Source organism: Octopus bimaculoides, chromosome 18 (assembly GCF_001194135.2).
Source record: "Octopus bimaculoides isolate UCB-OBI-ISO-001 chromosome 18, ASM119413v2, whole genome shotgun sequence".
NCBI classification, from domain to species: Eukaryota; Metazoa; Mollusca; class Cephalopoda; order Octopoda; family Octopodidae; genus Octopus; species Octopus bimaculoides.
In genome coordinates this window covers 12,707,564-12,718,426 of record NC_068998.1, presented here as the reverse complement: position 1 = coordinate 12,718,426, position 10,863 = coordinate 12,707,564, and the positions used below count along the sequence as shown (strand labels likewise).

Below are 10,863 nucleotides of genomic sequence, written 5' to 3'. Positions count from 1 at the left end.
ATAAATGTAGAAGCTAGCAACTCGGCAAAACGACTCGGGTTTTTTATTTGTGGTCACTACAATAAGGACTGCCACATTCGAATAGGCTTACACAATTTACAGTATACCATGTGCCAGCATAATAAGGGCGTGGTAAGGAAATAAAAAAAAAAACAACGAAAGGAAAAGAAGAAATTTCCATCACATCCTTAAAACGGACGGAGCCTAACGAAAACGACCAATAGTAGGATTCGGGAATGAGATAATGAATTGGCGGGTGGCTATTGAATTCAAGGGAGATAATTCAGCTAATACATTTTAATACCAGTGTATACAAATGGCGGACGACAGCGGGTAAGTTAAGTGTGAATCGCCGGTTGTCAAAATATTTCTTTCTCTGTTGATTGTAAACTGTTCCAGATTACTTCTTCGAGTTACAACTTGTATAATAACTTCACCAATGCTTAGGATCCACTCATTAGATTTTCGTGAACAATATTTTATTCGGCTTATTATGGTTGTGTAAATTATATTGTTTTGGGGAATCGGTTCACTAAAATTATTCTCAGCGAAAAAACGAAGGAATATCTTTGGTTGATGTTTACAACTTATGTTTTCTCATTCAAAATTACCAATTCTATATTTGTTTACATCCTCATAAACAAAGAACTCAGTAAAATAACTCTTTATAAATAATTGTTCCTGCTTTAAACAAAAAAAAGTCTATTAAAAAACATCATATGAAGTGTTTTCCTTTGCATTGTTTTAGGAACGGATTTAAATATATACTTATGAATTTCTTCACTTTTTTCTTTCTGTGTATTTATACTTAGGTATAGAAAGAAAGCAGCTTTTGAAGTACTTAGTTCGATATCCAATTGTAGTCATGCTGCTAAATGCCCTTGAAAGAGGCATGAATGTTACATAATCACTTATTTCCCGTTATAAGTCTTTTGCGTTGATGTTTGCTATGTAGCACCAAATTTATAGATGATGATGTGACTGGCAGACCAAATTGAACTAGAAGCTATTTCTAAGTGTCTTGTTTTTGACAATTTTTTATTTCCATATCAAGCAGTTGATGAACGTGAGTCAAATATAAACTAAGATTGAACTCGCATTGTCATCTCTAATTCTTATTGTTTAGTGCCTTATCTATACTGACTGAGGAGGCACACCGATGATCTGAGCTATTCCAGATGTAACCATCCCACCATTTTCCTATGTTCACCGTCCTTGGCGACCCTTGTGTTTACGCCTACTTTTATAAGATGACTGGTTTATCTAAGACGTTAGTCTGTGATTTGAGGGAAATTTGCTTCTAATTTTTAGCTATTCGATTGTCCACACAGCCTGATCTTGCTGGTTCCAATGCCTTCTCTACTCTTTGTCGTTTGTTGGACCGTATTTTGTCTGTCAAGATAATGTAATGTTTTTGCTTTTAAGAATAATTCATTTTTATTAATGCTAATTTTTAGCCGAGTTCAGTGCTTTTGCTTTTCGTTTATTCTGTTAGATTAAGAGAAAAATGTCTTTCACTAATAAAGGTTGAAAAGAACATGGATCTTTTGGGTTGAAATTTATTATTACAACAAAACTCTCCAGAGATTTGATAACTTTGAATATTTTACGAAAATCTGTCTTCAACCAGGTTTTTTTCTTCTTTATTTAAAGAAATATTACCTTTTTTTTGTATTATCAGCGACCATAAATCTTTTCAGTTTATACGATGTGTTACTCTTGTAGTTTTTCATGTTAAATTAATTACTTTAAAAAAAAATGGTTCTGATTTTCGTAATTAGCACAAAAAACTATGTGGCTGTGTGAAAATTTTTGTAAATCATCAGATTCGCAACAGATACTTAACATCTGTTTTCTTGGTACTTTGTATTGTATATAATGAACTGAAGGTTGCGTGACTTAGTGGTTTCGGTATTTTGGCTCACGACCGTATGGTCGTAAGTTCGATTCCCAAAGGCATGTTGTGTTGTTGAGCAAGACACTTTATTTCACGTTTCTCCAGTCCAGTCAGCTGACAAAAGTGAGTTGTACATGTAATTCAAAAGGCCAGCCATGTCACATTCTGCGTCACACTAAATCTCCTTGAGAACTATGATAAGGTTACACATATTTGTGCAGTGCTCAGTCACTTGTATGTTAATTTCATGAGCAGACAGTTCTGTTGATCAGATCAACTGGAACCCTTGCCATAACCAATAGAGTGCCAGTTTTTTAATGATAATTAACTAGTTTACTATTATTGATCCACGAGAGTTTGTTGAGGGCCATTCAGTTTAGTTGAGAAGGTATGAGATGTGTGTGGATGGAGAGAGAAGTGGACAACTGAAAGAAAACAGGTGACAGTTTGTGTTCAGGCAACTAAATCAAATAAGAATTACTAGCTTTTTAATAGAAACAACAGCTGTAGCTAAAAAGACTTGTTGGTCTGCTGCATGGTCCTGGTAGATAAAATGGAGAAGGCATTGCCTTTGAGGATGGCATGCCATTTCATTTCAACCATGGAGACCAGCCATCATTGAAGAGCTTTAATCTGAACCTTCAGCTTTTCTCATTACTTGCGGACGTTAAACGATGATGATGATGATGATGATTCTGATAGTACATTATTGAAGGAGAAAGTTCCTTATTGTTAGGTTCAATAATTACTCTTCAGTACAATAAAAGACATTAACCCATGGTGCCACAGTGAGATCAGCTGAATCCATGAAGGAAATTACTTCATCACATATCTTGTTTTACATTGTTTTCAATAGCATTTGCTACAAAAAGGTTTTAGATTAGGATTTTGAATGAAAAAATGTATCTGACTTTGGTTGCTTGCATTCAAAATACAGAATTAAGGTAGAAGAAGCATATTGAGTTTTGTTTTATATTATTTATTTTTAATCAGAGACACTTTTATCTCAGTTTTTTTTTTATTCATTTACACTAGTACAGTCTATTTCATAACGTATATTTCAAATTATAAAACGAACTGTTTTTTTTTTTTTTTTTTTTTTTTTTTCACATGTAGGAAACTTCACAGAAGAACACTGAAAAGATGCCCAGCGTCACCTACTCATGATAACAAACCACTTTGCAAAGTACGTCGAGAAAATAACAGCAAGATGATCAATGTAGGAGTAGAGACTGGCGAGTTGTCAGTTAGAACTATTTCAGACTCTTGTTCAATGAATGTAAAGGGTGTAGATGCAGTCTCAGTTTCTTTACAGAACTCTAAAGATGAAAGTAATGTTAGCAATGAACATGACAAACACTTAACTTCTCTCCCACAGACTCAGGAAACAACTTCTACTGATTGTAGTAACTTAGTTTTGTCAAAATGTCATTCTTCTAAATACCATTGTTCGGCTGAGTCAACAAACTACAAAATCTCTCCTGGTAGGACAGTGTTTTCTCAACAGGAACCAGAAGAAATTGTAGCAAGTAAAGTCACTAGTCTTCCTCAAGACACATCAGAACAAAAACATGACTCTGAACTTCATTCAGAACATACAAATGGAGTACCATCTCCAGAGGATTCGTTACACATTCTTAATTTACCAAGCAGTATCCTTCTAGAAATCTTTAAGTACCTCACTATTCCTGAACGAATACATTCGGTTGAATTAGTTTGTAAAAAATGGTATGAACTCGCTAAAGATCCATCATTGTGGAGACATATCAATTTTCAGGACTTTGGTCACAAGACTCTGTCAGATGAAATTCTTGACAAAATCACCTCATACAGCAATCATGTGGTTCATTTAGATATCTCAAATACAATGGGATTTTCCCCTGAAGGGATCTCAAGTGTTCTTAAAAAATGTCGATGGTTATCGTTTTTATCTCTGAAAGGGTATGAAACTGTTTCCTTTACTTTTGCCTCCCATCATAAAACCGCAAGTCATCATCGTCATTATCATCATTTTATATCCACTTTCCAGGCTGGTAGAAGCGGAACTGGTTGTAAATAGTCTGAGTGAGTTCTGATCTACAGTCGCTGCTCTTTTAGATAAATCAGAGAATCACGTTTTGCTATTTTATCTGTTAAAAAAAAATAATTGAAAAATTACCTCTGTGGTGAACACAGTCCCTGTCTGGTTTTAGGAGGGTAGCAACTCCTAAAAAATCATTTTGAACTCTTGACAAATTTATTTAGCTATAACCCAGTGTGGCCATGGGGGTTAAGAAGCTTGCTTCTGAACTACACAGGTTTGAGTTCAATCCTACTGTGTGAGACTACTAGAGCCCAAGCTGACCAAAGCCTCATGAGTGGATGGAAACTGAAAGAAACCCATATATGTGTGTATGTGTTTTTGTCTTGACATTGCATGATTGTTGTAAACGAATATTATTCATTTCCAGTATTCTGTGGAAACATATCTGGCCATAGGAAAACATTACCTTACTTGGTAACTGTTATAATGTGGATCCTCATCCACTTCTATGTTGTTATCATCACTGTAATATTTCTGTTGCCACTGTTATGTTGTGGCGGTATTCTGCGTGAAACATCTACCTCGACGGTAACTCGAACTCATATATATCACGTAACTGACACTGACTCCAACTGAGAACTCCTACAATGACTGACTGTCTGACTTTATAGTGGCTCTTCATACCACTTCGTCATGTGGAAAGTGGGAGTACCATTTTCACTACAACAGTAACAAGTAAGGGTTGATGACAAGAAGGGCATCTGGCTTTAGAAAATTTGCATCAATAAACTCTAACTCAGACAAGCCTTTGAAAGTGCATGTTAAAATGATGATGATGATGATGATGTTGTAATTTAAACCAAGTTGAGTCCTGATTAAGCAGATCAAAGACAATCTAGCTGTGACAACCCCTCATTTTCCCATGTAACATTTACCTAGGATTGCATGATCTAATATGTTGTGGAATGTGACTTGAGAGAGACTTGGTTGTCCTTTCTAGTTTGTCAAAACCACATAGTCTTCCGAGTTGTTCTGCATGTTGTAATGTTTGTTTGTGAGCTCCACATCTTTACTCATCCCATCTTTAATTTTGTTTCTTTTTAATCAATGTTTTGAGGTAATCATTGAGTTGATGATGATGATGTTTTAAAGTATTTTGTTTAAAATTTTGAAATATTGTCTATCACTGTTGTTGTTGTTGTTGGCACTCCATCGCTTACGACGTTGAGGGTTCCAGTTGATCCAATCAACGGAACAACCTGCTTGTGAAATTAATGTGCAAGTGGCTGAGCACTCCACAGACATGTGCACCCTTAACATAGTTTTCGGGGATATTCAGCGTAACACAGTGTGATGAGGCTGGCCCTTTGAAATATGGGCACAACAGAAACAGGAAGTAAGAGTGAGAGAAAGTTGTGGTGAAAGAGTACAGCAGGGTTCGCTACCATCCCCTGCCGGAGCCTCGTGGAGCTTTAGGTGTTTTCGCTCAATAAACACTCACAACGCCTGGTCTGGGAATCGAAACTGCGACCCTATGACCGCGAGTCCGCTGCCTTAACCACTGGGCCATTGCGCCTCCACTTCTATCACTGTAATAATAGCTAAAACCAAAGTCGTGTTACAAGTCAACTTTGCCTTTTATCCTTTTGAGATAGATGAAACAAGTAGCTATTGAGCACTTGGGCTGATGTAATTCACTTCATCATTATCAAGCCCTAGGAGTCATAGAGCCTGTTAACTCGTTTCCACGGTATGTAAGTGACCAAGATAACAACACTCCCCCTGAAAGGGATGCCAGTCCATTGCAGGGCTACTCATTTAAGGTTGAGTGGACAGGAGTAATGTGAAATGAAGTGATTTACTCAAGAATCCAATGTACTGCCCAGTCTAGGAATCAAAACCACAATCTTGCAATCATGAGTAACACCCCAAACCACTAGGCCACATATTTTCATAAATTGATGTCCACCTCTCAAAACTGCTGGCCTCGTTCCAAAATTTGAAAGAAATTATTATAATAACAGATATTGTGAACTTTATATTAGTAATCTTTTGGTTTCGGGGTTTCCGTGTTTTCGGGTGTTGTAAGTATAGAAAAATGTCTACGTGTCTATCAAAATAATTTTTTGTTTTTATTTGATAGTCTGAGGAAGATGAAGCGGTATCCATAGCTTCTTCAAGCCCCTAAAAGGGGCTAAGAATGTTAAGAATGCAGTTTCATAGGAGTTCAAAAGTGAGTGAATCAAGTGAGATTGAGATGGCATACATTAGTGGCTGATTGGATAAGCTCTTGTTCTCTTTGTAGGAAAGCTATTAACTCATATTCCAGCGTTACTTTGCCCTGCGTAAAGTACTTGATTTCTCCTCTCCCATTTACTTGGCTGAAGAGCGGTTAAGAGAAGGACAATTGCTTCACTTAGTGCTTCATGCTCTTGATTGAACAGGCTGGGGGTCATCCCTGGTTAGTGGTCCCAGAGCCGACTGGGTCCACTAGTGCTCTCCACCGCTGGTGGTCCCCACACTCACAAGTATTTTTGGTGGGTTGTAATGTCAAGATGGAATTATCTTACATTAAATGAATTTACATATTGACAGTCGCAGGGTTGGATGGTTCAAATGTTTTTGATGTTTTATTTTTTTCATATCTTGGTCAGAGGAAGAAGGGCAGTACATATGGCCTTTTTGCAAAGCATCTGAGATTAGAAACCATGACTCAAGAGTCATCCTCAGACTGAGTGGACTCTACTAAATGCAAACCAAGAACCAAATTGTAATGTTAAACTGAACAACGGATTAAGTCTGTCACCAAAATATCGGTACAGTTCTAGATACCTCTACACAGTTTGTCCAAATCTATAGCAGACATTCGTTCAACCCCCTACTATTCAGATTACTCTGTCAAATATATTGCTTACTTATTCACATTGTTCTGAATTACTCCTGCTTTATCTTGTAGCTTTGAGATTTCAAAAATGTAATTGTTTATTTTAAGAACGACATTTTAGAGTAGGCACAAGAGGTTGGATCTGGTTGGTTTCAACGTAAATCAGAGAGAATATTTTGGCTGGATATGATCAGATTAAATGTTAAACGGTTAAGGTACTGTACAATGGGATTAGCCATTAGCCACAGAACTTCTTAACCACACAACCATGTCTGCACTTTGGGTTATTTAAATAAAAGGGGAAAAATATAGTAATTTGTGTCTTCATGTGATTGCCATTAAATGATATGCTTATGTTGATAAATTACAACTGGATAATCAGTAATTATCAACTTTTATTCGTGATAATTTGATTGGAATGTTTGTGATTGATTCCATTTGGTGACAAGGTGGATTTTTGATATGTCATTTATTGATGCCCTCTTCTCTAGATGCTGTTCTCTTCCTGATTCAACCATTCAACTGATAGCAGAAAATCAATATGATCTTGAGCAGTTGTACCTTGATGATTGTTTCTGTGTAACCAATCCCACTATTGTAAAGGTCTGTTGATATCTGTGGTCTTCACTTCTATGTACATTATACATTACTCTTTTACTCTTTCTACTCTTTTACTTGTTTCAGTCATTTGACTGCGGCCATGCTGGAGCACCGTCTTTAGTCAAGCAAATCGACCCCAGGACTTATTCTTTGTAAGCCTAGTACTTATTCTATATGTCTCTTTTGCCGAACCGCTAAGTTACGGGGACGCAAACACACCAGCATCGGTTGTCAAGCGATGCTGGGGGGACAAACTCAGACACACAAACACACATACATATATATATATATATAACCGGTCTGTCAATATGCTAGAAGAAGCTCACTTAAGTGAGCTTCTTCTAGCATATTGACAGACCGGTTACTGGTCAATCTTATATACACAAGTACTATAATCTTTTTAGGATCTCGAAAAAAAAATTTTCCTGAACCTTCTGATTCTTCTAATGTGCTAGTTTCCTGGTATTAAATTGATATTAATTAATATCGAATTTTTACCATATTATGTTATATATATATATACATATATACGACGGGCTTCTTTCAGTTTCCGTCTACCAAATCTACTCACAAGGCTTTGGTCAGCCCGAGGCTATAGTAGAAGACATTTGCCCAAGGTGCCATGCAGTGGGACTGAACCCGAACCATGTGGTTGGTAAGCAAGCTACTTACCACACAGCCACTCCTTTGAGTTTTTTTGGGGGGTTTTTTTGTACTTGGTTCAGTCATTAGGCTGTGGCCATGCTGGAGCACCGCCTGAAGAATTTTCAGTCAAATGAATTGACTTCAGTACTTTTTTTTTGTTTTTTAAAGCCTGCTGGTACTTATTCTTTCAGTCTCTTTTGCTGAACTACTAAATCGTAGGGTTGTAAACACACCAGCACTGGTTGTCAAGCACTGATGGGGGACAGACACTACAACACACACACACACACACACACACACACACATGTGTATATGTATATGACAGGCTTCTTTTAGTTTCTGACTAACAAATCCACTCATAAGGCTTTCGTCAGGCCAAGGCAATAGTAGAAGACACTTGCCTAAGGTGCCATGCAGTGGGATTGAACCTAGAGCCATGTGGTTGAGAAGCAAATGTCTAACCACGGCCACACCTGTTTAAAAATTGACGAGTTTTCCTTTTATCTTTTCCTTGTTTTAGTCATTGGACTACAGCTGTGCTGGGGGCATTGCATTGAAGGGATTCAAATAAATTGACCCCAGGACTTATTCTTTGTAAGCCTAGTACTTATTCTATCGGTTTCTTTTGCCGAACTGCTAGGTTATAGGGACATAGACACACAAGCATCGGTTGTCAAGCAATGTTGGGGGACAAACACAGACACACACACACACACACATATATATATGTATGTATGTATGACGGGCGTCTTTCAGTTTCCATTTACTAAATCCACTGACAAGGCTTTGGTCAGCCCGAGGCTATAGTAGAAGACACTTGCCTAAAGTGCCACACAGTGGGACTGAACCCGGAACCATGTAGTTGGTAAGCAAGCTACTTACCACACAGCCACTCCTGTGCCTATTTCAAATTAAATCCAATGCAAGGAAAATAGGGATGAAAACATCCAATCTTTCACTGGCTAAACTTTTTACAATATTTAACTGATCCTTGAGCTCTTTTTTATCTTGGCTCTGCAAAATAAACTTTAAAAAAAAAATTCTTTTTATTTTTAGATATTTCACAACTGTCCGCGTATCACACATCTCAGCTTTGGTTGGCATTTAAATGCTGAAACTGTCGACACTATGGCCAATTACTGTACACGTCTGAAATTAATTAACTTATCTCATTGTGATGCTGTAAGTCTATGTTTTTGCTCATGTATCTGTACGATGGGATTTCTATTAAAATATTTTTTTTCTCTTGTAGTTTACGATGCTCCGTAGTTTGCTTGCAAGTACGATTTAGTATTTCAAACTTAGGTAAAAAGGCAAAAACTTGTAATGAAACAACGAAGAACTGAAAAATAGTATTTGGTGATTAGTTGAAGGTTAGTTGTGAAAGAATGCTAATTGATATTTTCTCTTTATTCCAAAGATGAAACATCAAAGCTAGGTGTGTTCTTTGTCTTTTTTCTTTCAAACTCTGAACCAGTCCATTAACAATATAGGCGCAGGAGTGGCTGTGTGGTAAGTAGCTTGCTTACTAGCCACATGGTTCTGGGTTCAGTCCCACTGTGTGGCACCTTGGGCTAGTGTGTTCTTCTATAGCCTCGGGCCGACCAAAGCCTCGTGAGTGGATTTGGTAGACGAAAACTGAAAGAAGACTGTCGTATATATATATATATATATATATATATATGTATGTGTGTTTGTGTGTCTGTGTTTCTCCCCCCACCATCGCTTGACAACCGATGCTGGTGTGTTTACGTCCCCATAACTTAGCGGTTCGGCAAAAAGAGACCGATAGAATAAGTACTAGGCTTACAAAGAATAAGTCCTGGGGTCGATTTGCTCGACTAAAGGCGGTGCTCCAGCATGGCCACAGTCGAATGACTGAAACAAGTAAAAGAGTAAAAGAATATTGAACTGTAGCAACGTGAAATAGTGTCTTGCTCAAGAACACAAAACGCAGCCCGGTCCGGGATTCGAACTCACAACCTCATGGTTGTAAGTTTGACGCTCTAACCATTGAGCCATGCGTCTTCACAGTATGTATGTACGAGTGTGTGTATGTTTGAGCCTCCTTGTTTCCATGACATGCGATTGTTGTTAATGAATGTCATTAATTTCCAATATTCTATAAAAGCATGGTCTAAGCATGAATGGGGAGATTCCATTGCTTGGAAATAGGTAAAGGTTGGCAACAGAAAGAGCATCTGGCTGTAGAAAATCTGCCCTGATAACTTCCATCTGACTTATTTATGCAAGTGTGAAAAAATTGGACATTAAAACAATGATGATGACACAGCAGATGGCAAAGTTATTTAAATCTCCATGTATATATTCTGCGTATTGTGATATATGCATTCTTTCTTTTAGGTTGACTCCCTTGCTAGGATGTTACAGAATTGTAAGCAACTTGAAAATGTCAATCTTTCTGACTGTCCTCTCAAAGACAGCCATCTAGTCAACTTGTGTCGTGTAAGTTCCAGTTCTTTTTCCTTTTGTTTGTGTGTTTGTGTGCTCACCTGAGTGTATACATACATACATACATACATCATACATGCATACATACATAAGATTAGCTGTATTATTGAATAGAATTGATTTTCGATAATTTTAATCGATTTAAATTTCGTTTCTATTTGAAAATTAGTTATGAAACACGTGTAGTCATTTTATTATCTTTATCTTATGATATTTACTTTGTATTATATTATACTCATTTATTGTGCTTTTGATTATTAATTTTTCTATATGTGACAGTGGATTTTCATCGATGAGTTCATGAACCTTGGTTCTTTTCCCTAAAACTATATATATGTATAT

The 10,863-nt window shown here is 37.0% G+C and overlaps 1 protein-coding gene across 3 annotated transcripts in view; it reads left to right on the top strand.

Annotated features, from left to right (window-relative positions):
* The first annotated feature begins 230 nt into the window (after positions 1 to 230).
* Positions 231 to 10,863, top strand: part of LOC106870481 (F-box/LRR-repeat protein 2) — a 13,609-nt gene continuing 2,976 nt past the window's right edge. The window contains exons 1-5 of one of the 3 annotated variants that reach the window (XM_014916593.2): positions 232 to 333; positions 3,014 to 3,838; positions 7,296 to 7,407; positions 9,106 to 9,231; positions 10,414 to 10,515. In XM_014916593.2, the coding sequence (XP_014772079.1) occupies positions 317 to 333; positions 3,014 to 3,838; positions 7,296 to 7,407; positions 9,106 to 9,231; positions 10,414 to 10,515 (1,182 nt within the window). In that variant the 5' untranslated portion in view covers positions 232 to 316. Of the gene's footprint in view, positions 334 to 3,013; positions 3,839 to 7,295; positions 7,408 to 9,105; positions 9,232 to 10,413; positions 10,787 to 10,863 lie in introns of those variants that run through there. The other 2 variants (XM_052974315.1, XM_052974316.1) reach the window with 2 other exon arrangements.